General features: G+C 44.6%; 1 protein-coding gene and 1 long non-coding RNA gene across 3 annotated transcripts in view; one reads left to right on the top strand and one right to left on the bottom strand.

The window, feature by feature from the left end:
• LOC105523318 overlaps window positions 1–11,212 on the top strand; it is a 51,315-nt gene extending 40,103 nt beyond the window's left edge. The window contains exon 4 of one of the 2 annotated variants that reach the window (XR_001003584.1): window positions 10,902–11,212. This is a non-coding gene — a long non-coding RNA (uncharacterized LOC105523318). The remainder of the gene's footprint in view (window positions 1–10,901) is intronic. The other variant, XR_001003583.1, reaches the window with a different exon arrangement.
• Window positions 11,213–19,533: 8,321 nt separating this feature from the next.
• RBP2 (retinol binding protein 2, cellular) overlaps window positions 19,534–25,948 on the bottom strand; it is a 28,935-nt gene continuing 22,520 nt past the window's right edge. Inside the window, exons 5-6 of the mRNA XM_011958112.1 lie at window positions 21,364–21,465; window positions 19,534–19,813 (exon numbers count right to left, since the gene is read on the bottom strand). Of these exons, the coding sequence (XP_011813502.1) occupies window positions 19,763–19,813; window positions 21,364–21,465 (153 nt within the window). The 3' untranslated portion in view covers window positions 19,534–19,762. The remainder of the gene's footprint in view (window positions 19,814–21,363; window positions 21,466–25,948) is intronic.

Genomic DNA, 25,948 nt, shown 5'->3' with positions numbered 1-25,948 from the left:
CACGAGGTCAGGAGATCGAGACCATCCTGGTGAACACAGTGAAACCCCGTCTCTACTAAAAAAATACAAAAAACTAGCAGGGCGAGGTGGCGGGCTCCTGTAGTCCCAGCTACTTGGGAGGCTGAGGCAGGAGAATGGTGTAAACCCGGGAGGCGGAGCTTGCAGTGAGCTGAGATCCGACCACTGCACTCCAGCCTAGGCGACAGAGCGAGACTCTGTCTCAACAACAACAACAAAAAAGGAGTGAACAAAATCATGGAGGACTATCAACAACATTATGGTAAGTGAAAGAAGGCAAACACGAAAGTCTACATATTACATACTTCTACCTATACAACATTCTGACTACTTTAAATAAGGGGGTTCTGAGAAAAACAATCTAGTGGTGATATAGAGGTGGCTTGACTTGCAGAGATTTCCAAGGTGGGGTACCTGGTAGGAGGTTGGTTTGGTTATCCTGACTTGAGCTTGTTGGGGGTGGGGTTGGGATTTGATTAGAGAAGGAGGTGTGAACATAAGAGAATTGTACAGAGACCTGGCTTTTCATTCTGGCTCTGTTGGGTATAAACTATGTATTATTGGGCAAATTACTTAACCTCTATGGGCTTCAATTTTCTCATTAGTAAAATAGGGGTAAAAATCTGGTCCTGAGGAGAGTGAGAGGTAAGCTGAGCTTACAGTACTGACAAGTGACTAAAGCTGAGCTTTCAGCTCCCAGAACTGAAGTAGAACTCTATGTAGATTAATTTCCTTCTCAGTTGGTTTCTTCACCTTGACCCTCATTGACATGTGTCTTGCTCCTCCCCTCTACCTCACTTCTTTAGGAAATGTAGGCACAAACCTAAGCTGGGTAGGATGTGTCCCCTAGCCAGCTTCTTCCCAGCACCAGTCCTCAGTGGGATCTTTCTTTGGCATACTTTAGCCGTAACCATTTCATGCTTGGGCAAGTTAACTTCCTTTCCTGGGAGTCTTCTTTAAAGTGAAGAGCTTGGGTCAGAGGATTGCTATGGGTACCAATTTCAGCTTGTTCATTCAAGGACTCCCACCCAGAAATGACAAATCAGCAGAGTTCAACAAGCAGTTGCATATGAAAGTTTGTGGGAGGAGGAAGATCCTTTAAGACCCTTGGGCCTGGGTCTGTGGTCCATTCCTCAGTGGAAAGAGGGCCTTAGGGAAGAGTGTATTGGGAGGAGAAAGATGATGACGTCAAGGTGTTTTCTGTTCCCCCTACCTCCCTGCACAACCCCCTACCCAGCAAAGTTTTGTGTGGTGGGTGGGGGCACTATCCTTTCTTGAAGGAAAATCATTTCTCAGGGTCTAGTCCCCGAATGTTCTTAGCCAGAGGTGCCAATCTCTGCTCTCCCCTGGCACATCAGGTTTATCAATAGCTTCCAATGAATAGTGACCTGTTGCCATATTTCTGTCAGGCTCAAATGCCAGAGCAATGAAAACAACAACAAGAAGAAGAAGTAACTTCTCAGCTGCCTTCTTAGAGGAGTTGCACAATTGGAGTTGTTTTGCTGAGTGAGGAATCCAGCATGGACTTGCCTTCCTTGTCTGTATTCCTTGTGATGATTAAGATATTTCACATGAGAATAAACTGCCCATTCAGGGAGTGGTTCAGATCCTGGGACTCACCAGACACTGACAGGGTCTGCTTCCCTGATTTCTTCCTGTCTTCCCTCTGGCCTCCAGGAGGCAATGCCTTGTCTCTGTAATGGAAAATGAGGTGCCAGCCCTGACTTGTATGGCAGCGAGAGGCAAAGCTCGCTCAGGAGGCCTAGGGTGTGGCTGGCAGCATGGGCCAGCAGCACCCACTGCGTGGGGGAGGAAATGGCAGAGCACCGCTGTCAGCCCTATAGCTTCCTCCTCCAAGGCAGATTCTTCCAGCAGGAGACTGAGTTGCCCCAGGGGAAAGAGCCAGCGAAGAGCCGCTCGCCTCCCAGGCTGAGGGTGATTGATTTCAGGCAGAGGTGCCCTTTTTCTTCAAGCTGTGGCACACAGTAATTTCCCAGTTGTCCTGCTGCATCAACCCGAGTTCTAGCTAGACTAGTATTTTGTCTCTGATGGGAAAATATTTTGTAAAAAGACCAGTAGTCACACAAGCCTGGGACTGGATCATGGTTCCTTCCTTTAGATGAGCAACTTAGCTCTTGTGCCTCAGTTTCCCCATCTATAGGAGATTGGTAAACCCACCTCAAGGAGTCAGTGTGACAAGTGACTAAAGGAATGCAGAACATTCAGTGCAGTGGTCTGCATGTGGTGGATACTCCATAATGATGATGATTTTTACAGTTGTTTTTAAGACCCTGCACACAGACGAGGATCTCATATCCCAGGCTGTTTTGGCTACACAAAGGTTTATTTTAGCATCGCAGAAGTTCTCAAAGTGTAGTATGCTGACCAGCAGTATCTGGGAACTGGTTAGAAATGGAAATTCTCAGGCTTCACCTTGGATCTCCTAAATCAGAAACTCTATAGGTGAGGCTCAGTAATCTGTTTCAATAAGCCCCCTAGGTGAGGCTGATGCACACTTGAGTTAGAAAACAACTGCTTTTTCTGTTGCTGCAAATTCGAGCTAAGAAAATTTAAAATGGTATCGCATAATATGTTAATTGGTCTCACTTCACGTACTAAATTCGAAATAATGCCAATCATTATGATTTGTATCATGTTAAAGCTGATGGGCTGAATGAATTTTGAACAATATTTATACTTTACCTACTTAGTAGTGTCTTTTTAGTTGATATCACTTAGAATGCTTTTGGTCACAGATAACAGAAGATTCTGACTCAAATTGGCTTAAGAAATAGGAAAACATATTAGTTAACATGATAGGAATTCCACAGGTGGGAGCATCTGGAAAACATTATCAGGGGGACTTGGCTGCTCTGTGATTCTCTCTGTTCTATGTGCATCTCTGTGTTGGTTTATCCTGAGGATAGGGACCTTATGGCTGTAGCAGTTCTAGATATCACACCCAGACTTGACAATGCTTCGAGAAAGAAGCCTATTCATGTGACTCTTTAGGACCCAGGAAGCCTTTCCTATGAGATTCTGGAAGACTTCCACTCAAATCCCATTGGTTATTCCTAAATTACATGCCCACTTCTAAACCAGTGACTAGCAAGAAGGGAAGAACATAATTGGTTTATGTCAATCTCTTTTGGTTGCTATGGGTTGAATTGTTTTCTTCCACAAAATTCATATTGCAAGTCCTAACCCCCAATACCTCAGAATGTGAGCTTCATCAGAAATAGACTAATTGCAGTTATTATTAGTTAAGATGAGGTCATAATGAGGTAGGGTGGACCCCTAATCTACTGTGACTGGTGTCATTATACAGAGGGCAAATTCAGAGACTCACTCAGGGAGAACAGGGAACATGAAGGCAGAGTTTGGGGTGATGCAGCAGAAGCCAAGGAATGACAAATCCCGGGAAGTAGCATGGAACAGATTTTCCCTCGCAGCCCTTAGAAGGAACCAATCCTGCCAACACCTTGATCTTGGACTTCTGTCTTCTAGAACTGTGAGACCATACAGTGCTATTGTTTAAGCCACCCACTTTGTGGTACTTTGTTATGACAACCCTAGCAAATTAATACTAGGGGGAGGAATTAGATGTTGGGGAATCCATCACCATGACCACTGCACCTGCCATTAGGTAGTGAATGTAAAATTAATATCTCTACTACAATGTATGTCTAAAATGTGAGAAAAGCAGCATCATGAAATAAAAGGTGCCCAGGCTTTGGAATCCAAAGATCTGGGTTTAAGCTATGCCCCTGACTAGCTATGTGACTTTGAACCCTTTAATTGTAAAGTCCACCACTGAGCTATGAGACGGGATATCAATGATCAATTATTAACATAAAAGATTTCAAAGACATTTCCCTCCCTCAGTCCACCAATGAGAATACCCACCAATTTTCCACCTGCTTCAATTCTATCTCTACCTCAATTCCTCTCTACCCTACCCCACACCAGGCAAGTTTGAAGTTGTTTCTGCAGAACTAATTGAGTAGAGAAGGACAAGAGAGTAGAAAAGAAAGAAGAAAGAGAGGAAGAACTTAGTCTCTAGGGAAGGAAGTCAGTCTGTAGAATAAAGATTTAAGAGAAGGAAGGGAGGAGATGAGGGGAGAAAATGTTGAGATGGCTGGGAGTAGAGAGAATTTTGAGGGCCTTTAGCTAGTGAAAGGCATCAGTGAGAGTGGGGTATACGAGATTTAGGAAGAAGAGAAAATAGATGTTCAAGGAGATTTGTTAGGGGTTATGGATTCGATCTCCCTATTACATTTTCAAAAAACTCCAATACATAGTGGAGTTTCCGAGTTTTGGATAGAGAATGAAGTTAGATTGCACATTTGCCCTTCAGGAGTACTTAATTAAAGAATTTAAACAATAAAAAAATTAAACCAGCTCCTGTCCTCTAGCCCCAACCTCACCCCTCACCCCTCACCCCAGCAGCAGCCAGTCAAGGAAAGGGATACAACTTCATGCTATGAAGTTCAAAAAGTGGTGATCGAATAATAAAATGAAGTCTAGCTTGACTTACCATGACCCGTAAAAGTTTCCAATAAGCTATTCTGATGGAAGAAGGTAAGTGAAAAAACTTCTGAGAATTCACATGACTGTGTCCTAATCTGGAGAGAAAGGAACTGAGGTAAGACTGCCAGCTTAGATACAGGATATGTAGTCAAATTTGAATTTCAGATAAACAATGCGTAAGTATTTAGGGGATGCCTTATGCAACATTTGGGACATACCTATACTAAAATATTTTTTGTCTTTCTGAAATTCAAATGTACCTGGGAGTCCTGGGATGAAGATGATGATAATATTGATGATGATGGCTAAATCTGGCAACAGTAGGTAATGAACAGGCATTCTGTAGAAAATTAAAAAACAAAACAAAACAAAAAGCCTTAAATAAAAGCCCCTAACTATCCTAGAAAGGCCTCAGTGGGTGTAGGTCTCACTGGTCCTTGGGTTCTTTTCCGGAATGGAGGGACCCTTATAAAGCCTCGGGGGAGCTGCCTGTGGACTTTATTAAAATCCCAGTAGAGGGACAGGCAAAGTCCTTCAGGCTTCATGTCACTCACAAATAAGTTCTTCTCCTCCCTACTGCACCCTGAGGCTACAAAAAATTGGATAGACTTGAATTACCCCAGCCTCTAGAACTTGGAGAAGACAAACAGGCTTTAGGAACAGTAGGATGGAGTCCCTAAAGAAAGTTTTTTCAGAGCCACCTACATTATAATGAGCAAAATAAAAAGGTATATATCACAAATATGAAAGCAAGCAATATGTAGAAGGTAAGGAATAGATGAAGAACTCCCCCAAGGAATAGGAGAAAATCTCCTCTGGTCATTTTGAGGCAGCTGGTTTTTGTCCCGATTTTTATAGCAATGAAAGAAAAAGAAAAGAAAGAAAAGGTCTTAGATTTTTGGTTAACTCACTGCTTTTGGGAATTAATGGTTAGGGAGATAATCAAGATATACAAGAAACAGACAAAAACCATCTATTTTTAAGGATGTTTGTTCTACTGTTGTTTGTAATAGTTAGCAAAAATAATGTAAACAGTCAGGGATTGGTTGGTAATTTAAAAAGTGAAATACCACACGGTGTTGAAAAAAGAAGGAATTATACCCGCTCTTTCTAATTCTGAGTGAGAATAATTAGGTTATGGAACAGCATGAAAGGGAAGACCCTCCTGAGGCTCTTCTGCACACCTATGATCACATGCTTATGTTCAGAAAAGTGCCCAGCTGGGTGTCTGCCAAGATGTTACCAATGTTCTAATTTTTTGCCATTCTCTGAACTTCTCTATATTGCATTGAAGTTTATCTTTTACATCAAATATGTATCACTTTTATTTAAAACAACAAAAATGCTTTGCCCTCTTAAAAAAAAAAAGAAAAAAGCTTGTCTATCTGCCTTCCTTGAGCCAAGAGGCTTTTGAGGTACCTGAAGCACTGTGGGATGAGGAAGACCCAGAAGAAAGGAGACTGGGTTATGTTTGCTTGTTAGTGAGTGGCCAAACACTTTGCCTGTCCTTAGGACAGTTCTTCAGCCACGAGCCCTCAGGTCGTCTCAGGAACAGCTGCTTGTCCTGAAGTGACCTATGGCCAGCTGGGAAGGCAGCCAATGGGACACTGGAGTTGTGGCAGTTGAAATGTTTTGAAAACCAGAATGGGGCCCTGAGAGTCAGCACCCAGCAGCTTATTGAGCAGGCAGACTCGGGGAATTGTCTCTTGTCCCTAGCCTTGATTCCCTTGTCCATAAAATGGAGTTAATGGAACATACATTATAGGGCCATGGTAGGGATCAGATAAAATAATGTACGTTAAAGATAATAAATGTCAGTTCCCTACTCAAAGTTTTTCCATTGTGCTGTTAAAATTGGACTTTTGTTTTATTGATGATTGGACCTTGGGTTGAGGGCAAATGTATTTGGAAATATTTGTGGCAGGATGAATGTCTTCTCTGCCTCCCAGTCTGTACCTACACACCTAGCCTTCAGCACACTTCAGGATTTCACTACTGCTGGGAGGTTTAGGATTTTATTATTCGTTTCCAGAACTTGCTTTTCTATGTGCATTATCTTGTTTGATACGTGAGAAATAAGAGTATTTTACTGTAATTTCTATGAACAGAACATGATTAAACAGTTGTCAGAAAATCAGAACAAAAGAGAAGGCTTTGCACTCAAAAGGCTCGCAATCAGCAATAAAAGGTCAGAATGGTGTCTGTCATCTGAGATGGAGGGGGGTTTCCATTACCCCCTCCCAGTGACAGACTCTTGGTTACCAGCTTTTCATCTCTGGATTTCAGCACAATTAAACAGCAGACTCAGTCTGCTGCCCCAGGCTGAAACACAAGTTGAGCACATGTGGTTACTTCTAGTGTATTCAGAGCAGCAATCTGAATTTAAAATAAGATGAGTTAACTAGTCCTCCATGCTCTTTTCGGAGGGACAGTCTGTCCTGAGGTAAGGTGGATACCTTCTCTCTAAAGTCAGTTTAACATAGGAACCCAGTAAAACTGAATTGCTCACCAGATTACAGTTTCAGAAGCAATGTTTACAACAAAAAATATTTTGTGGCAACTAGTATACCAAAGCAGTGAATTCAAAACCTGGGTTCCAGTTCAGGCACCAAGCATGGATGCTACAGAATCCAGGATTAAATCAGAACAAATCAACAGGCAGTTTTGTCTCAGATGATAACACGTGTGCTTTTCACAGAGTTAATGTTGAAAAAAAGATGGCTATACAATAAACCCTAGACATATGCTTAGGCTGGGGCTTCAGAATTCAAAAACATAGGCAGAGCCGTGCCATAACTTTCCTAAGTCAGAGTCCCCTGATCAGGCAGATTTCCCCTCTGTTGGAGTGGGTGTGTGAGAGTACAGGTTTGACGTCTTGAAAGTCATAAACATCCTCTGTATGAGAGGAGGGGAATGAACAAGGGCCTGTGTCTTGGGTTGAACAAAATTAGGTAGTGATGACGCTGGTAAATCAATAGCCACCAAATTGTCCAGCATTGAGGCCAAACTCTTCACGATTTTGGTCATCGGTAACCATGGCATTAGTAACATAGCCCATCGTGAGTGTGACTGTGTGTATGTGTGTGTGTGCTTGCGTGTATACACATTCAGTGGAATGAGAACAGAAATAAGACATTTTGAACAATTACCCAATTAGCTGTCCTACAATTATGGGAATGTGACATTCAGTTAAAAATGCAAGGATCATTTTACGTTAAATTGCTCATTTTGAAAGCATCCTCCTGGCTCAGTCGCCATGCCAACTGGTTTGTAAAGTGGTGCCCATTGCTTCTGAGAGGCAGGACACAATAGTATCCCTCATACCATGCCTGAGCCAGCTTTCTTATTTAGCAGAGTTGAAAGCAGGGAGGGAAACGGTTGTGGTTGGGAGCTGGGGGCTCAGCCAGATTCCCCTTTCAGTGATTTCTCAGGCGTCAGGGTGGCCTGCCTTGGCCGCTGCATCTAAGGAAATATTGCAGGGGAGAGGCAGGGCAGGGCTGGGAGACCGCCTGAGCAGGATGTCGTTGTGCAGTCCGTTAGAGGTCTCTTTTTACAGCAGAGTGATGGACGGCAAAAAATGAAAGACAAGTGAATGGGAGCAAAACGGCAGGTTCCAGAAAGTCAGCAGCATCACCGATCGGGGTCCAGCTGGATGCTCACCAATAACTCCTCCTGGCGTCCAGAAAGCCACGATGGGGGCAGAACCTAAAAACCCTTCGCCCTCTTCTTTGTTTTCAAGTGCCTCTTCTCATGGTCTGATCTGCTCACCCACCCAGAGCCCATCTCCAGGGCATACAAGAACCTCAGTTTTCTTTGGCACCATTCCCTCCTGGCCTCATGCCTACCCACTGCCCACCCATAAAGAGAACACAAGCCTGAATACAGAGGAGCCCACTATTCCCACATATATCATTTTCACTTCCTGGAGCTCAGAAAAAAGGAGCTGAGTAGAATCAGGATTTCAAAGGACACCGGGCCTCTGCTTCTGACTTGGGTGGCAGCTCAGATCTCAGAGCCTGGAGAGGGCTCTGCATCCTGTGAATGCTTAACAAACAAAAGCTTACCTGACATGGAATTCCTGAGAAAGCCTCATTAGTCAATGCTCTTCCCTCCTGCACTGTGAAATGTGGTGCTAGTAACAGTCCTATCGTAGGACATTAACCAGCACTTGCATAAAGCAAGGGGGACTTTCTGATCTGTGTTTATTGCAGGCTCTGCTGCTCCACAGCTGGGAAATGTGGACAGGTTCTTGGGTGTTCTGAGCATCAGAGAGCTGCCGATGTAAAATGGGAATAAAAATGGTACCTACCCCACTGAGTTATTGTGAGGACTAAATGAACAAATGCATGGGAGGGGTCTAGCTCTGTGCCTGACACACAGTAAGTACTCAAAAATGGTTACCTTTATAGCTGAGACTCCTAGAGAGGATCCATAGCCCCTCAGCCCTGCACACAGATCCTGGGCCCTGGATACTGAGACATAGGCCAAATGGGATACGATTCAACCTCCACATGACCACCAGTGGGGTCTTTCTCAAAAGGGAGCTTGGAATTCAGGCAATAGATAGGTCACCCAAAGGAGCGGGGGAAGGTCTGGGGACTAGGGTTGGGCAGTGTTGAGGTGCCAGCTCTGCTGTTAGCCACCTGGACAAGGGAAAATCAAATTAACCTTTTTGTGCCTCGGTTTCCTCATCAGCCATTGAGATTTTGATACTACCTTTCCATCCTGGTTCTTATAAAGATTATATAAGATAACAAATATGACAGTGCCATAACAACTGACAGACACTTCATAAATGTAAGATGGTCCTTTTAGTTACCCTGAACCCAGTGCAGCGCTTCATAATGTCTCCCGGTTTGGAAAGCATGAGAGCCCGAGAGAGGGCAGCATGGCTTTCAGTGTGGTGGCTATTTTCCTTAGACCTCATTGTCATTGGAAAGAGGTCAGGAATGCAAGAGGGGAAAATCTGAATTTGAGTCCCAGCTTCCCCCATCACTAAGTAATCTTAGCAAGTCTCTTCTCTGGCTTCTAACAGAGAGGAGTAGGGTCAGATGACTACTGAGGCTTTCATGGCTTTAGTTCTGTGAGTTTTATTGAACTCCTTATCCTTCTAGCCAGAGATAACCAGGTTCCCCTCATAGTCCTGACTTAAAACATTTTTTTAAAAAAGCTTTATTGAGGTGTAATTGGCAGACGATAAACTGAGGACTCCCACTTGTGGCCAAGGTGGAGTATCAGGGGCGAGAGTCTTGACCCTGTAGGTCTTCCATGGCCTCATGTTTTAGAGAAAATGGAGCTGCTTCCTGGCTGATGCCTTTACAGCCCCCAGAACTTCATTCTGATTAGGGAAAGCAGCACTATTTTTTCTAATTATCCTGACATTTCTGACAAGGCCATTGTTCTTTAATCCTAAAAAGATTTGAAGTCATTCTAATCCGGCTGGGCTCACGTCACACGACACTGGCTTCCGGGGTTTCCATGAGCTAGAAATGCATTAACATTCCCCAAAGGTCACAATGGGGCTAAGAAAGGGCCTCCAGGTCTGTGATATGGGAGAGAAAGAACTTTGAGAGAGTGATCTTTAAAAAATTGTAACAGAATATTTGGAACCCTGACTCTTTTTGCAAAGAAGCAGGTTTTGTCCAGCTCTTCCAGGCTCCCTGAAAGTCACTACAACTCAGGGGGAGTGGAATGAGCCAAACAGTGGCAACACCCAAAGCCCTTCGAGGCGGAAATCTCATAGACAGCTGCAACTGTCCGGAGGTCTCTTAAGTTGAGGTAAGATTAATCCTATACTTGGATTATAAGGCCCCCCCCCAAAAAAAAAGACTTTTTAACTAATGTATTCTGGGAAGTCATCAGCCATGTGGTCAATCACTCTGTGTCCACTGAAAATAATGTTATCAAAGAATAATCAACAACCCAGGAGAAGTCTCCACAATACCAGCTTCTCATTCTCTTTCTATAGTGACACTGGGGGCTGTCCTGCGTGTTGTAGGATGTTAGCGGCATCCCTGGCCTTTACCTACTAGATGCCGGTAGCACCCCACCCCCAGTGTTGACAACTGAAAATGTCTCCAGACATTGCTGAATGTCCTCTGGGGGACAACATTGTCCCTGGTTGAGAACCTCTGCACAAGAGCAATATGGTCCCACTTTGGTTTGAAACAAGAGAGTGATGATAGACTATTGTTTTAGCCACAATTTATTGGGTGACTGTTACATGCCAGGTACTGTGTAGAGCATGTTACAAATAGAATATCATTCCTCTGTGGCTAGTGGATTACAGGGAACTCTTTTATTTTAACGAGAAACACATAAACCGTTGACTTTGGGTCTTCCAATTTCTCCAGGTAATTTGCAGGTTCTCCCTCTGCCTGCCACCCCACCCAGCAAGGAGGAGAGGAACTGTTAAGTAGGGAAGAGATGAGTCTTGGCCCTGTCACTTCTTAGGGGTGTGGTTTTGAACTACCTGCTCACCATGTTTGAACTTCACTCTTCTTGTTTATAAAATGAGGACAATGACACCTGCAAGGCTGTGAGGTTTAAAAACAAAATTTGTGTTGAGAGGTAACTTGCCTCTTTTACTTTCCAATGATTTCCTCAATACCTGGCCACTGGAGCTGGTTCATACTAGATGATCAATAAATGCTCCTTGAATGAGTAGGTGGATGAAAGAAATGTCTGGCATCCATCACGGGCGCTGGCACTGACATGTGCTTGATAAATAGGCTGGCTAACAGTGAGTGTTGCTGATGGGCAAAGGACAGAGACACCAGGAAGGAGAACAGGACACAAGGGCTGCCTCAGCCCTTGGGAAGTTTCTGACCCGGGAGGATGGGAACAGCAATTAACAATAATTACAGATCATTAAATAATTGCAAGTGTGAGGCACACTGTGAAGAGGAAGCTCAGAGTCCCCGCGTGCTCACGCTCACACCTGGCCACAGATAGGTGACACCCCCGGCTTGCCCAGGCCAGGGGGTCTGCAATGAGTCCAAGCACCTGGGCTCTTGAGAAGTTTTAAATCTGAAAACATTGCTTTTTAAGCTTAAAACAATGAACCTTAATAAAAGTAACCACTTCCATCGAGCTTTGAAATACTTAATAGGAGTTAAAAGTAATTAGGCTAATAAAATAGTCTTTTGTTCCAATTCAATAAGTGCTCTCTCTTATTAACTTCATTGTCCTTTAAGATTTGGATTAAGGTTTGTCTGCATTTGGAAAAGGTCACATTTGCCCGAAGACTGATGGGTGATAACAGTAAGGCAGCCCCTTGCACAGGGAGAGGCCAGCAAGAGCCTGGGCTCCATGAAACTGCATTTCAACTCCAACCCTGATGTCCTGCCTGTCTTCTGGGCATTTTTATCTTACACTGCTAAGCATCAGTCTCATTTGTACAGTGAGACTCATATCACTGTGTAAGGCTGTATTGAGGATTCAGAGAGATCATGTATGCCTGTAAAGTACCTGGCATGCCTCAGGGTACAAGGAGGGAGGTGTTAGCTGTGATGGCCCCTTCCCTTCTTCCCTTTACTTCAGAGGTGACCTTTCCAAATCACATTTAGTCCTTAAACCTCAGGTCAGGCAATAGTGCTGATGGGAAACCTTACCACTCAGGTTCAGCTGCAAGCCACTCCTCTGGGCTCCTACAGCCTCTTGCATGCTTCCTCTCATGCATCCTTGTGATGGTCTGACCAGGAGCTTCCTGAGGACAGGAGTTGGGGCCACTTGCCTGTATGCTTCTCCATGCCCGTTTGCTGTCAGATGCCTTCCTCTCCCTTCCCCTTTCTGCTCTGCACTGCCCGGAACTACATTTTCCAGGATCCCCAGGCAGTGGCAGGCTTTTGGCTAGTTTCTATCAAGGGGAGCACTGATGGGAGATGAAAAAGTGGGAATAAAGGAGAAGCCAGGATGCTCCTCTGTCTCTTCTTCCCTCTTCTCTTTCAGGGTTTTTTGGTAGTGGCTGTGTCTCCCTGATAGCTCCTCTGTATGATCCAGCCCTGCCTGGCAGCCCTGGCTTCTGGGTTCTGAAAACACCACGTTCCTCCTTGTGTCCCTCTATCTAGTAATTGGCAGCTTTCTGATGTTGTTAAGCTCTGACTTGCTTCACCATCTCCTATTTGGCTCCTCAGCTTTCCATCTTCTGTGCAACCTGTTCCCTGTACTAAATTTCCTCTGTGTGAAATGCCTAGCATGGTTTCTGTTTCTGTGGTGAGACTCAGACGGATACATTCTGTGTTCCTAGCCTCTGACACAGCACCTGACCCATGATAGCATCTTAGGAAGCTCTTTTTTTGGCTGAGTACATTTCCCATTGTAATATTCCCCAAAGGTGGGATTTTGTTCATCTTTTACAGGCTTTCCTCTGGCCCTCCCTTGCTTTTTATAGCTTCAGCAAGCCAGAAGCATGAGGAGCAATTACAATGAGCACCAGCCCCAGAAAAGTAGTGATCAAATGTTTAAAGTTCTTGAAAATTCTGTCTAGTTCATTTCTATTTCATCTTCTTAAGCCCCAGATTCTAATTGTATCTGTCTACACAACAAGTGTAATCAGGGAGCCAAAATTAAATTTCCCCAATCCCCGCCCCTCTAATCAATCACAAATCATGAATGAAAAGAGCAGATTCAAGTGGAAGAATCAGCTCCAGGAAGCCAGTCCTTCTGTCAGCTCTGTTAGGCTCTGCACAGAGGTGGGACCTACTGCTCCCCACCACTCCTCTCCAGGAAGGGAAAATGCAAACAAGTCACTTTCGATAACCACCTGTCTGCAGTGGCATTGGTCTCGAAGGAGACCTAAAGTAAATGCTAATTTCAGAAAAATAAAGTTTGGGGATATGGTTTGGATGTTTGTCCCCACCACCCCCACTCCACCAATTTCACGTTGAAGCATGATTCCCAACGTTGGACGTAGCGTCTGGTGGGAGGTGATTGGATCATGGGGATGGATTCATTATGAATGGTTTAGCGCCATCCCCTTGGTGATAAGTGAGTTCTCACTTGGTTAGTTTTTGTGAGATCTGGTTGGTTAAAAGAGCTCAGAACCTCCCCCTGACTCTTTCTTGCTCCCCTTCTCACCATGTGACATCACTGGCTCCCCCTTTGCCTTGTGCAATGATTATAAGCTGCCTGAGGCCCTTATTGGAGGCAGATGCTGGAGCCATACTTGTACAGCCTGCAGAACTATGCATCAATTAAACCTTTTTTCTTTATAAATTGCCCAGTCTCAGGTACTTAGAGCAATGCAAAAACTGTCTAACACACTTGGTTTCAAATGATTGGGAAGAAATGGGATTAGAGGTCTCTGAAGATGCCAGGGGTCTGGAGATTGCTGGGGGAAGGATTGCCCTGTCCCTGTCAGGGGTTGCTTCCTGTGTGGAGGGCCTTACTGCTCTGGAGACAGAACCCCTGGGTTCAGATTCTGCCTCTGTTACTTACCAAATATGGGACTTTGGCTGAGTATTTCACCTGGTCTGAATGGGCACCTACATCCTAGTCCTGGAAGGAGCTCAAATAAGGACAGAGGAGGTGCTTAACAAAGGATTATGCCTACAACCTGGATCTATTCCTTGCCTTGAAGACCAGTTGAGGGCCCAGAATGAGCCTCCTGTGGGTGCACTAGCTCTGCTTTAATTGCCTAGTTCTAAAATGAATCTTCCTGTGCTTTGGAGAAGAAAACAACAGAGGCTACAGAAAGCCCCTGGGGTGTGTCTCAGTTCCTATTGCTCTGACTGTGGTCTGTGAACCCTGGGTAGTCAAGACATAGCCCCCATCTGCTCCTCTTTTCAGCCCTTGCTGGTGAGGAGCAGGTGTTCTTGCCAAGCTTCTCTTCTCTCTCTTGCCTCTTCTTACTTGTTCCAGTCTTTCTCCCTCCTCTTCCCTCTCCTCTTCTTTCTTCTCCCTTTGCCTTATCCTCTTCCCTGCTTTCCTCTTTCCCATTCTTTCCTCCTCCTCCGCTCTTTTCTCCTTTCTCTTTCTCTCTTCTCTCCCTTCCTCTTCCCTCTGTCGTTCCTCTACCTTCCTCTTCACTTCCCTTTCCTCCTACCCTTTCCCCTCCTTTCCCATCTTCTCTACTCCTCTATCCCTTCATCCCTTCCTCTTCACCTCTCCCCTGTTTCCTTTCCTCTCCCCACAACATTCTCTCTTCTCCTCCTTCCTCCTTTCTCTTCTCCCTCATTCTCCCCTCCCATCCCTTCTCTTGCTCCCCTTATCCCTTGTGACACCATCATCTCCCAGCCTCAAAACTGGCAGTCATTGCTTCATCAGCTCTGGCCCCAGCCAAGACCTCCCTCCCTTTTCAGCCAGCAGCAGCAGCTGGACTCTTGAAGGGGGTAACAATTAGCCATTGGAGGGTGGCAGTGGTTGAGGGAGACAGAGCATGCCGGCCTTTGCAGTCATTGCTCTGTCACCTCATGTACAACAGGCTTAACCCAACATGTGATTTTCCCTTTGGCATCCCCCTCTCCCTCTGCCACTGCTGAGCTGTGTTGTGTGCATTTGTCCTCCCCTGTCCCCGCACCCACAACCATCTTTATGCCCTCATCTCCTTTGTGAGCTTTGTGTAGCCCTGCCTAGTGTGGCAGCTCCTTAAAGCACCTCTCCTGTTCTTCCCTTCCTTCCTGTGACCACTCCCTATCCCAAATATGGGACCCTCACTGCTTCTCCCCTGAAATACTTGATCCTGGGTTCCTCTCCCCACCTTCGTCTGTCCTGTCAACAATGACTGCAGTGCATTCGTGGTTCATGTCCTCTTAGGGATGAAAAGGAGTGACATCTTTCCTCCCCACCGCACCCCTAGAACAAAAGATAGGTTAACAAGAGAAAAGCATAACACATTTATTTAATCAAACTTTTATGTGATATGGGAGACTTCAAAAATGTAGACCCCAAGACCCAGGGGAAACTTTGTATGCTTAGGTTTGATGAAGAGTGGACAGCCATGTACTCTTTTTGTATTGACAAAAAGGGTATAATCCAGTAGTAATAGACTGAATGGGAAAACCCAGCAAGGCCTGTCTTCTCAGGTTCTTCTTGGCCTCTCTTTTGTAGCATTTCTTCCTTCTGGGTATGATGCAGGACCCCTCCGGAATGAGGGTCTTATGATCTAATATCAGATAAGGGTAGGTCAGAGAATTTCTTTATGGCCACCTTCTAGACAGAAAGGGGGAGATGAGAGTAGTATTTCCAGGGTTCATGGCTTGTTTTGGGGAAGAGGGGTTCCAGTTTTTGTGACCCACCTAGGGGACAAGGAATTATGTTTCTATAACTTTCTTTGAGGGAGAAATGAAGGATGAGAGTTAGGAAGCAGGAAGTCAAAGAGACCATGGTTCTGAGGTTGATTCTGAGGTGTTCCAATATCCTTTAGTTCAAAGTACTCAGCACACTAAAAGTGCCATACTTTGGGGTATCATTTTCTGAGCCGCAGAATCCCAGATACATCACTCTCCTGAGAAGATCTGGCTCTCATGGTGCACCGACTGAGGCCAAACAAGTGTTCATGACCTATCCGAGCCTGAGAGAACAGCCCCCCAGATCCTGGTCCTCCTGCCTTCCACCATGGGCAAGAACCCCCACCCCACCTCTCCCCAACCCTCCTTGCCTTTTTCTGTCTTGTGCCTTTGTTTGTGCTGGTTCCTTCACCACCTGTTCACATCACCCTGTTCCCATCACCCACTGCCATTATCTAGGGCCTAAACATCTCCCCCATTACGAAGCTGCTCTAGAGAGGGTAACATCCCTTCTCTTACAGGACTCATCGGACATAGTCAGGGGCCCTAATACTGCATCAGCAGAAAGATGTGTGCGTGGTTCACGTGACCTTTGACCACTGACTTTACTCACCTGTGGAGGTGGACTTGGGCTTTTGCTTAAGTATGTGGATGTGCATGTGTGGGTAAATATGTTTAAAATGATCGTGCTTTGGATGAATGAGGTAGGGTTTACCAGTGTATTTGCTAACACCTGCAGAGGACTCGCCTGGGGAGCTTGAAACAGTACAGATTCCACACCCCGTCCCTGACCTCAGAACCAGATTAGAGGAGCAGGGGAGGGGGCAGGAATTTGTGTTTTTAGTCCTTCTGTTTGATCTTCACCTTTGGAAATGACTACAGTAAGTGATCTCAGTATTAAAACTCTTAGAAAGCAAAGAGTTTTCATGAAGGAAATCATCACGTCATCATATATGTATTAATATCGATAAATATATGGGACTGGGGAGGAGAATCTGTGTATAGGGAGAGAATTGACTATTGTTTCAGGCGCTGTACCACAGGGTCTTATTCAATCCTTATGACTCCCTATGTAGCAGGTTCTATAATGCTCACTTTACAGATGAGAAAGGGGAGGCTCAGAGAGGGGAAGTAACTGCTGCATAGTCACACAGCTGGAGAGTGACAAGGTCCATGTTCAAACCAAGGGCTGATGCCAAAGTCCAAGCTTGAGCCACCCTGCAATGCTGCCCATTTGTGAGCCTGGATTTTTTTTTTTTTTTTTTTTAACTTTCAAGGACAGCTTTTCTTTAACTTTCAAGAACAGGCCCCACTGATTAACAGCTAACCCCAATGTCTCTCATGATACTCCCTGGAGGTGGGGTTTTGAGGTTCCAAGAGTGCTTCCCACTGGCCTGCCCTGTCCTCAGTATAAGCCCCAGATGGGTCTTAAAAGTTAATCTTTTCTACTCTACTCCTGACTAGGCTTGTTGGTGCTGGAGTGAAGCATTCCTGCCATGGTTTGGTTCTCAAACAGGCTGAGGGACCAGAAATATGAGAGAGGCAACTTGACTTATCCTATCCACAGTGACTGCTGGAATGAAAAGAAGGCTCTGGCCCAAAATAGATGCCCAGGCTTTTCAATGGGCCCTAAAACTGTACTACTTTGAGTTCAGATGCATCTTCTTTGAAAAAGAATTATCAGTAGAATGAATATAGCCACTACGAGTCTTTCATACTGTATGTAAACTAATTCATTCAGTTACTTTTCATTTGTGGAAAAAATGTACTGAGACTATCCCACTTGGAAAATGAGAGTTTTAAAGTATATCGTTGCCATGTATAATTGAAAAAGTGGCGTGCACATGTTGGGAATGAGTTCATTGCTTCCAAAGCACCCTGTGGATATGGAACTCTTCTGGGTGAAGGGGATTCCACGGTTTCAGACTGGATGTCTTTGCTGGAGGACTTGTCAGAGCTTTAAAAATGCTAATTCTCATTATGAATTTCTAGGAAGGGGATATAGTTCTCCAAATTTATTTGACCATAAACCTTTTTATGGAATCTTAAGGACTAATATCTCCTAGAATACACTTTGCAAAACCCAGGATCAAAAATCATTAATAAATACTAACGCCTTACCTGCATGGAATACTTTACAGTGAGTCCCCAGTGGGCTTCAGACACAACCCCATTCAATAGGGTTTTCTTGAGGGACAGGTGAGAGGTCATTTGAGCCTGTGGTGAGCAAGGGCAAGCCTGGCAGGAGTGATAGGAGTGGCGATGGGCTCTTGGGGAAGCTCTAGGAAGGTGGGGACAAAGGGTCCACTTCATTGGTCCCTCTACTTGGTTCCCTGTCTGCCCCAGGAGAGGGGGTCTGCACTTCCTCAGGAAGCTCCCCTTTCTCCCCAGCACCTCTGACTGACTTGACCAAAAAGGCCATGCATGTGAGAGAACTCCGCCTCCTCTGTTCTCCCAGCCAACATGAGGCTCCAGCCAGGCACTTTTCTGGCTTTCTTGCTGCAGGAACATGGCATGGTTGTTTGGGAGCACAGCTTGCCAGGAGGCCCATGGCATGATGGCTTGATCAAAGGGCTTGAGCCAAGGCTGGCCCTGGGCCACATGGCTGGATTGCAGCCTTTCTATCCATTCCCCTAATCCCATTTAGGATGTTCAGAATCAATGAAAAGATCTGATCGTTCAAATCATACCGAAGTGTGCTAACACCATGTGCTACCCCTCTGGGGATAAACCTGCCTTACAAAGGGAATGCTTGCCTCATGGTGGGACAGAAGGATGAAGGATATGCCTTTTACCTGCAGGACCCCATGAACTTAGGACCCCATGAATGATCCATCACAAATCTGTCTGCATTAACCACCCTATCCTTCCAGGTGTGCTATTCCATCTGTGTACCCAGCAGCAAAATACAATTCTGCTCAGAATAATGAACGTAATGTTCTGAAGGCACCAGAAGGTTGTGGAAGTATTGACCTATCTCTATTTAGCATCTGCTCACCAGGACCTCTGAGACTGTGGAGGGGGTAACTCAGCAGAAGGACCAGGGCTAACAGGGACTGAATCCTTACCACATACCAGGGCCCGTTGCAAGCACATTGCATGTTTTAAATTGCTTAATGCTCACAGTGACCCAGTGGAGGAGATGGTAGTTTTATCTCTTCTCCATATCATAGTAGAGGAAAATGAGGACAGAGAGGCTAAATGACAGGCCCATGGTCACCCAGCTAAGAAGTGAAGGGGCAGTACTTGAACTCAGGCCTCCTGGCCCCAGAGCTTGTGGCACCTGGCATGTGGCAGTAGTTGAGAAGCTACACTGAGCCTGAGTAGACATGTGGTTAGTGACCCCCTCTGCAGCACAGGGCTGATGGACAGAGGGCTGGCTTGGGCCAAGAGCAGCTGGCACTGCAGATCTGTTGGAATAGCTCTGCCCAGCCTGCTCAGGGCAAGGTGCAGTCTGGGAGGCATATGTATCCTAAAATAGAACTTTGGAGAAATAATGTGCTATCCAAAGGAGTGAGTCTCAAACGAGGATATTCAAGAGTCAGTAGCAGATGCTGTGTTGGCCACAGAATGTTTCTAGGTAAAATACCCTCCTCCCCACCCGCCATGTCCCCCACAAACCAACAAACAAGCTAAGAAAAAAGAAACAAAATAAAATAAACTGAAACAAATTAACCAACATGAAAAATCACACAGACAGTCATGTCTTCTGTCTGTGGGTAAAACTGACAGCTCTAGAAATAAACGGAGATCGATATAAAGGGTTTCAAAATATGGGAGTAATTTTTGTTTTTCCATTTAATGCTAGGTTTTAAAGGAGGGGAATATGTCTATCACTGCTACCTACACATTCTCTTTAAAACCCATCCAGATGCCTTAATGGGGCTGTCAAGAGTGGGAAGGTCTCCACAGCTGCTTCTCAAAGCCAGTAGACACTCAGTGTGGGCAGTGGGGAGCTCGTGCTTGGCAGGCCTCCTGCGTTGCTATCACTTCTTTTTGAACACTTGACGGCACACTTGGTTGCCACAGGTCAGCTCCTGCAACGTCAGAAAGTGGGTGAGGGGCTAACAGGCCAGGCCTTTCTTCTGCCCAGCTCTCAGCCCCCTTGGTATCTGGGGGTGGGAGGTTGGAATAAAGAGGACACTTAGGCATTCTGGGCAAAGTGCATCTCACAGACCCATCACCGGGCATGCCCTGCAGGTAGCAGTAACTTGATTTTGACACTTGAATTGAGCTTGAACAACTATAAAAATGAAAAATGCGAAGAAATGACCCTCTTGGACAGGATTTCTCCTACTCCTATGATTAAAGTAACATGGCCCAATTTATAAAAGGCAGCGAAGCCATGAGGAAGGAAAGGACCTAGTGTGAAGAAGTGTTTGGAAGGTAAGGGCCTGAAAAGATGCTGGCCGGTGAGCTGCCCCTCTAACCTGGCTTTCTGGCCTCTGGTGATTAGAATAGTGGCTGGTGGTGGCACAGGTACCCGCAGGGTGTGAGGTGCAGAAAGGCTTTCCCAGGCTTGCCTGTGCAGCCAACAAGGTCCTGTTTTTCATCCAGATAGAGGGAGCCCCAGGCCTTATTTGACCCTCACTGATTCTCGAAGGAGGAGGGAAAAACGTGAGTGTGGGAAGGACCACCACAGTCATTGCAGTTGACTATGAATCCATTGTCTAAGCCACAGGGACCACTGGGGATTGTACTACAATTAGAAAAATCCATCATCCAAACCAGTGCAGGTAGGGAAAGCCATCAGTGGAAAACACGATGAATGCCTCCCATATATCATCAGCTGACATTGCCTTCAAAATAAAGATCTCAGGTGAAGCAAGGCTGACTGTGAAGGGCGCCGTGGCAACCTGAATACTGACATTGGAGCCCAGTACCTGCCTGATTCCAAAGTGAGTGCATTAATGAATGAAGAGCCATTCACTGAATGAGCCATTCATTTACAAATGAGCGAAAAAGGATGAAGGAGTGAAAGATTTTTCGCCATTTGAATGGTGAACCCATGAAGTGCCTTGAAGATTGAAGAATGAAAAATTAAGCTGTCTCGACAGGTATAAGATATTTAAGGTTATCAGTTATTGTTCCTACTGCTCTGTTCTAGTACCAAATTAACCTAAAACATTTTGGGATCAGGAGGACATATCTTATGGAGAGAGGTCAAGGCAGTTCCCAGTCAGAGTGGGTCCTGTCTCCTCCCTACCCACTCCCTCTCCCAGGCTCCCATCATTGTGGGAAAGCCCTGTCCCACCCTCCTCCAGGGCATCTAAATTCTGTGGCTCACATTTCTCCCCAGATGGTCTTTAGCAGGTTCCCTGTATTTCTCCTTGGATCTCTGCTTCCTAACTCAGCATTCTGAACTTTCTTTTGAATTGCAGCTGTTCACAGAAACAGCCATATAGATTTCTTCCTGGAGTCCCCTGAGCCAGATGGGAATGGCTTCCTGACTATATGACCACATGCATTTGGCTGGAGCTCCGGGTAGGAGTGCAGGGCCATTTTTCTTGTCAAAGTGCCTGGCTAGGTGACCACAGTAGTGTGTGTAAGCACAATGGAGGGGAGCTGAGCAGACCCCAGTACTTACCAGGTACAGCTTGTCCCCCTCAATCCACTGCTTCCAGCCACGGTTCTCCTTCTCCCCCTTTTGCACACACACAAGGACATCACCTTCCCAGGTGACCAGTGTCTGTAAAGACAGATTCCCAGGCAAATCAAACATATGGTCTTGAGGGACTGAACACATCTAAACCTGCAGCTGCAATTCCTGCAGCCATTTCAGGGTCCTGCTTGCTCAAAGGGCAGAACCCTCAGCCTCAGGGAGCCAAGATCTTTCCAATGTCATTTTCCACATACACCCTCCATTCCAGCCAAGCCAGCTTATCTTGACTTGCTCTGTTTTCTTTTAAGGAATTCTACTCTTCCATTTTTCCTTATGGTAAAGATAGCATTTCAAATCAGTGGGAAGAAGATGATAAATTTCACTATATAATGATGTAAAATTTCTGGAAGGGGAAAATACCTTAAAGTCAACAGAGAAACAAAAAACTGGGGGAAAATGATAACATCAGATTTGATTTCCTTATATATATAAAGGGCTCCTGTAAATCAATAAGAAAAATGTCATTAACTTAATAGTTCATATTAACAAAGAACAGGAACCAACAGCTTACCAGGGGGAAAGAGCCCTAGCAGATGGCTTCTAAACATAAGAAAAAGATATTCAGCTTCACATATTATAAGAGAAATGCAAATGAAGACTTTGTTTTTCAGATACAATTCATCATATGGTCAAAGATCAAAGAGTTTGATAATACACTAAATTGGAGGGAGAGTAGAGAGGCAGGCACTCTCTCTTACAGCACATGGGGATATGAATTGGTATAAATCTCTTTGGAGGGCAATTTTATATTACCTTTCAAAATATAACATTGCATATGCTTTTAGATCTAGAAATTCTACTTCTGGGAATTTTCCTTCAGGAATCACAATGTGAGAACTATCCACTGTAGGACATCAATAAAGGCAGGAGAGCTCCCTAAATAATCAGGGGGTTGCCCAGATGGTTCCAGTACTGCCTTCTTATCCAGAACCAGATGGGTGGACCTTCTCCTGGTTCTTGGGTTCCTCCCAGCAGCAATGCCAACTGGTTAATAGCACAGGGGCAGCAGCAGAACGTGTGCTGAACAGCCAGGCCACAGTGGCCAGCAGGTTGGAGAAGCCGTAGGCCTGCTGAATCCCAAGAGTGCTCAAACCCCTGTGTACATGTTTACAAACTATTTACCTTTCAAATTTCTCCTCCTTCTGTTCCCCACTTTTACCCCTCCTAATACCTGCTATAATCTGTACTACCCCTAGCTGGTCCTACAGGGCCAACCACTTCTGTGCCCATATTAGGCATGCCCTTCCTAAAATGATTACGTTATTCCCATCTGAAGAATGGTTCTGTGTCTGTGCTGTTCTTCGGGGATGACCCTGATCCTAGCTGATTTTCTTCCAAGTATGTGCAAACTACATTATGCCTCTCTGAACAATATTATGCTAAGGACCAGATGTTTACTTTTCTTGGTATCTTATAAACCCAGTTGGTGATAAACTGACCTGTGTTTTTTTCCCCAGTGTCCTTGTACATTTGGGCCTGTTTTTTTGGTGCAAATCTGTTTTCTACAGATTGTTAAATCTACCTATTTCTAAAATAATAGTTGACCTTGACCATATTATATACTTAATGTACAATTTTATTCCTCCTCATTTTACTCCCCAGTGCATCACAGCATTGTTTATTACAGCAAAAGACTAGAAGCTTCGTAAATTCTGTCAGTGGGTAGCTAGTTAAATATGGTATGGTTCATCCCTGCTATGCAGTCATTGAAAGAATATAGCTGTAGTGTATGGTTTAAGTCGAAAAAGCAAGGAGCAGAGCCAAATGCATAAAGCAGAGAGGGGGGAGTATGTATGCATGCATATGTTTGTACATGTTTCCTGCAAGAAAGTAAAAGAAACCCTTAATAGTGATTGTCCCTGAGGAGAGAACTGAGTGGCTGGGGGTTAGGAAAGAAAGAAAATTTTACTTTTTGATTTTTTTAAACATCTGCATATATTCATATTCCCAAAGCTAATTTGAAAATAAAATTCTACATGTTTTCTAAAGGAAAAAAAGTTCTCCTCCTCCTTTAGGACCATCCTAAGCCTCACATCTTTAAAGGTCTTGGAGAAGCTCACTTTATAGGTTGCCTTCCTTGCTCTTCTGCGAGGAAGATGATGTCTGGAATAATAATTTGCTTTTTCTTATGATGAGCCTTGGACTCTGAGTTTTCCTCTAAACAGATGAGAAAGGACTCATGTCTTCAATTTGGGCAAGGACGGTGTCGTCTGTCCTCCTCACACCCAGATTGCCTCACACATGATAGACACCTAATACATGTTGGTTGAATTGATGCCTGTCTCCCGCAGTAGACAGTAAGCTCCATGAAAGAAGATGCTGTATCTGCTGTTCATTTCTGCAACACCAGACTCAGCACAGTGACCAGCATTGTTGAATGAATCTCTGTTTGTTGAAGCATAATCTTGAAGTAAATCCATTTGCCTCCTTGCCTTAGTTTCTATGGTCCTACCAGAGTGCACACATGTCCATCAATATGGGCACTGTATGGTCATTGTTCATTTAGTTGTCTGCATTCCCCAGGAGGCTTGCAATTCATGAAGGCAGGAGAGGGCGTCTGATTCATCATTTTATCACTAGCTACTGACTTAGCCCTAGTATGTAGTAGGGGCTTAGCAAATTTTGTGTAAGGAAGGAAGAAGGAAGGAGAAAAATGTTAGTGCATGGGGCTTGTCCTAATATTTTATTTTAATAACTCATATTGGACAGCAAGATTAAAAGTTGTTCTGAGCCTAAATTCGTTACCAATAAATTATGGTAATACTTACAATATTATAGCCTTACTCCTATAGAAAAATAATAAGAAGCAGAAAGAAGAGAATGGTTAAATGAACTAAAATTTCTCAATTTAAGTTGCTTTTAGTTGGTGCCCTTCTTCCCTGCATCAAAAAATATTTTAAAAAGAGGCTCAATTGCCTTAAAAGATCCTCAGGTTGAGGAAATGGATACAAGTGAGGAAAGCCCTTGGTTCTCAGCTAGGGGATAAAGAAGGAGTACGTCCCAAGGGCAGGTAACTGTACACAGAATTAAAGAAGAAACCTGGGCTCCCACCATGCTTTCCACTATCACAGTTTCCAAAGCTAACATTGCTTAAAACAGCCCTTTATGATAAATTAGATACAGGCACTGTATCAATGTTAAACTTATAGAAGCTGATAACTATATTGCAGTTTTATGAGAGAATATCTTAATTCTTAGGAAATACATACTGAACTATTTAGGGCTAAGGCATCTGATTGTTCAGAAAAAAAATTTGTATATTAGAGAGAAAGCATGTGCAAATGATAAAGCAAAGGGGCAAAATGTAATGTGGTAACTCTTGGTAAAGAGTATACAGGTGTTCTTTGTTATATTCTTGTAACTTTTCTGTAAGTTTGAATTACTCGCCAACACTTTTTTTTTAAGGAAAATGACAGCTCTTTAAGAGCATTGAAGGACAGTATTCACATGCTCAACCCTTCTCAGTGCACTTTACCTCACTTAAGAGTTCTTTGGTTTGCCTCCAGGGCCCCTCCTCTGGCAGCCCCTGTCTGCCACTCCTCTTCTGCCATCAAAATGGCATTATTGGCTCTAACCGCCATTGTCTATCTCTGCTTTTCCCTGCCCTTACTGTCTGCCCCAACTTCAATTACTTATTTTATTATTGAGATATAATTCACAAAATATAAAATTCACCCTTTTAAGATACACAATTCAGTAGCTTTTATTCCACAAGATTGCGTAACCATCACTATATCTAAATCCAGGTGATTTTCTTCCTGTCCCAAAAGGAAACCCCTATGTATTAGCAGTCACCGTTCATTTCCTCTATCCCCTGTCTCTGGGCAACCACTTTCTCTCTCTATGAATTTGCCTATTCTGGATGTCTCATATACATCACACAATACATGGCCTTTTGTGTGGGGCTTCTCTCGCTTAGCACATTTTCCAGGTTCATCCAGGTTGTAGCATGAGTCTGTCCTCCATCCTTTCTCATGGCTGCATATACTCCACATTCCATTCCATGGCTATCAATCACTTATTTTTAATTTTATTTGATTTTGGGGTAGCTTGTGTAGTTTTGAAAGGGGCTGTAACTTCTCTTAGAAATCAGCCAGGATAGGAAGTTGGGAATACATGGAACACACAGGAAGGAAAGAGGGGGGTCCCTGACTCCTCAGAGGAGAACTGACTCTGTGATCAATGTGGTTTCATTGCTTCTGCCCTGGGCTGGACAGGGCACAACATGCACCTCTCCTACACACTGCCGAGTGGGGAGATTCCAGAGGGCTTGTAAGGGTGATCACATAGTTGAGATGTGGAGCCCTGGAAAACAATAGCATGAGGAGTACCACACATGCTCTCACACTCACACATCCTCACACTCCCACACGTGTGTAGGTGTTCACTCAGGCATGCCACCAAGTGTGGGCAACAGAAATTAATCAGAGAGGCCAGGCATGGGGGCTCACGCCTGTAACTCCAGCACTCTGGAAGGCCGAGGCAGGTGGATCACTTGAGGTCAGGAGTT

Source organism: Colobus angolensis, unplaced genomic scaffold, assembly GCF_000951035.1.
Source record: "Colobus angolensis palliatus isolate OR3802 unplaced genomic scaffold, Cang.pa_1.0 Scaffold46, whole genome shotgun sequence".
NCBI lineage: Eukaryota > Metazoa > Chordata > Mammalia > Primates > Cercopithecidae > Colobus > Colobus angolensis.
Note: the sequence above shows the minus strand (reverse complement) of the source record. Positions and strands in the feature narration are given on the sequence as shown.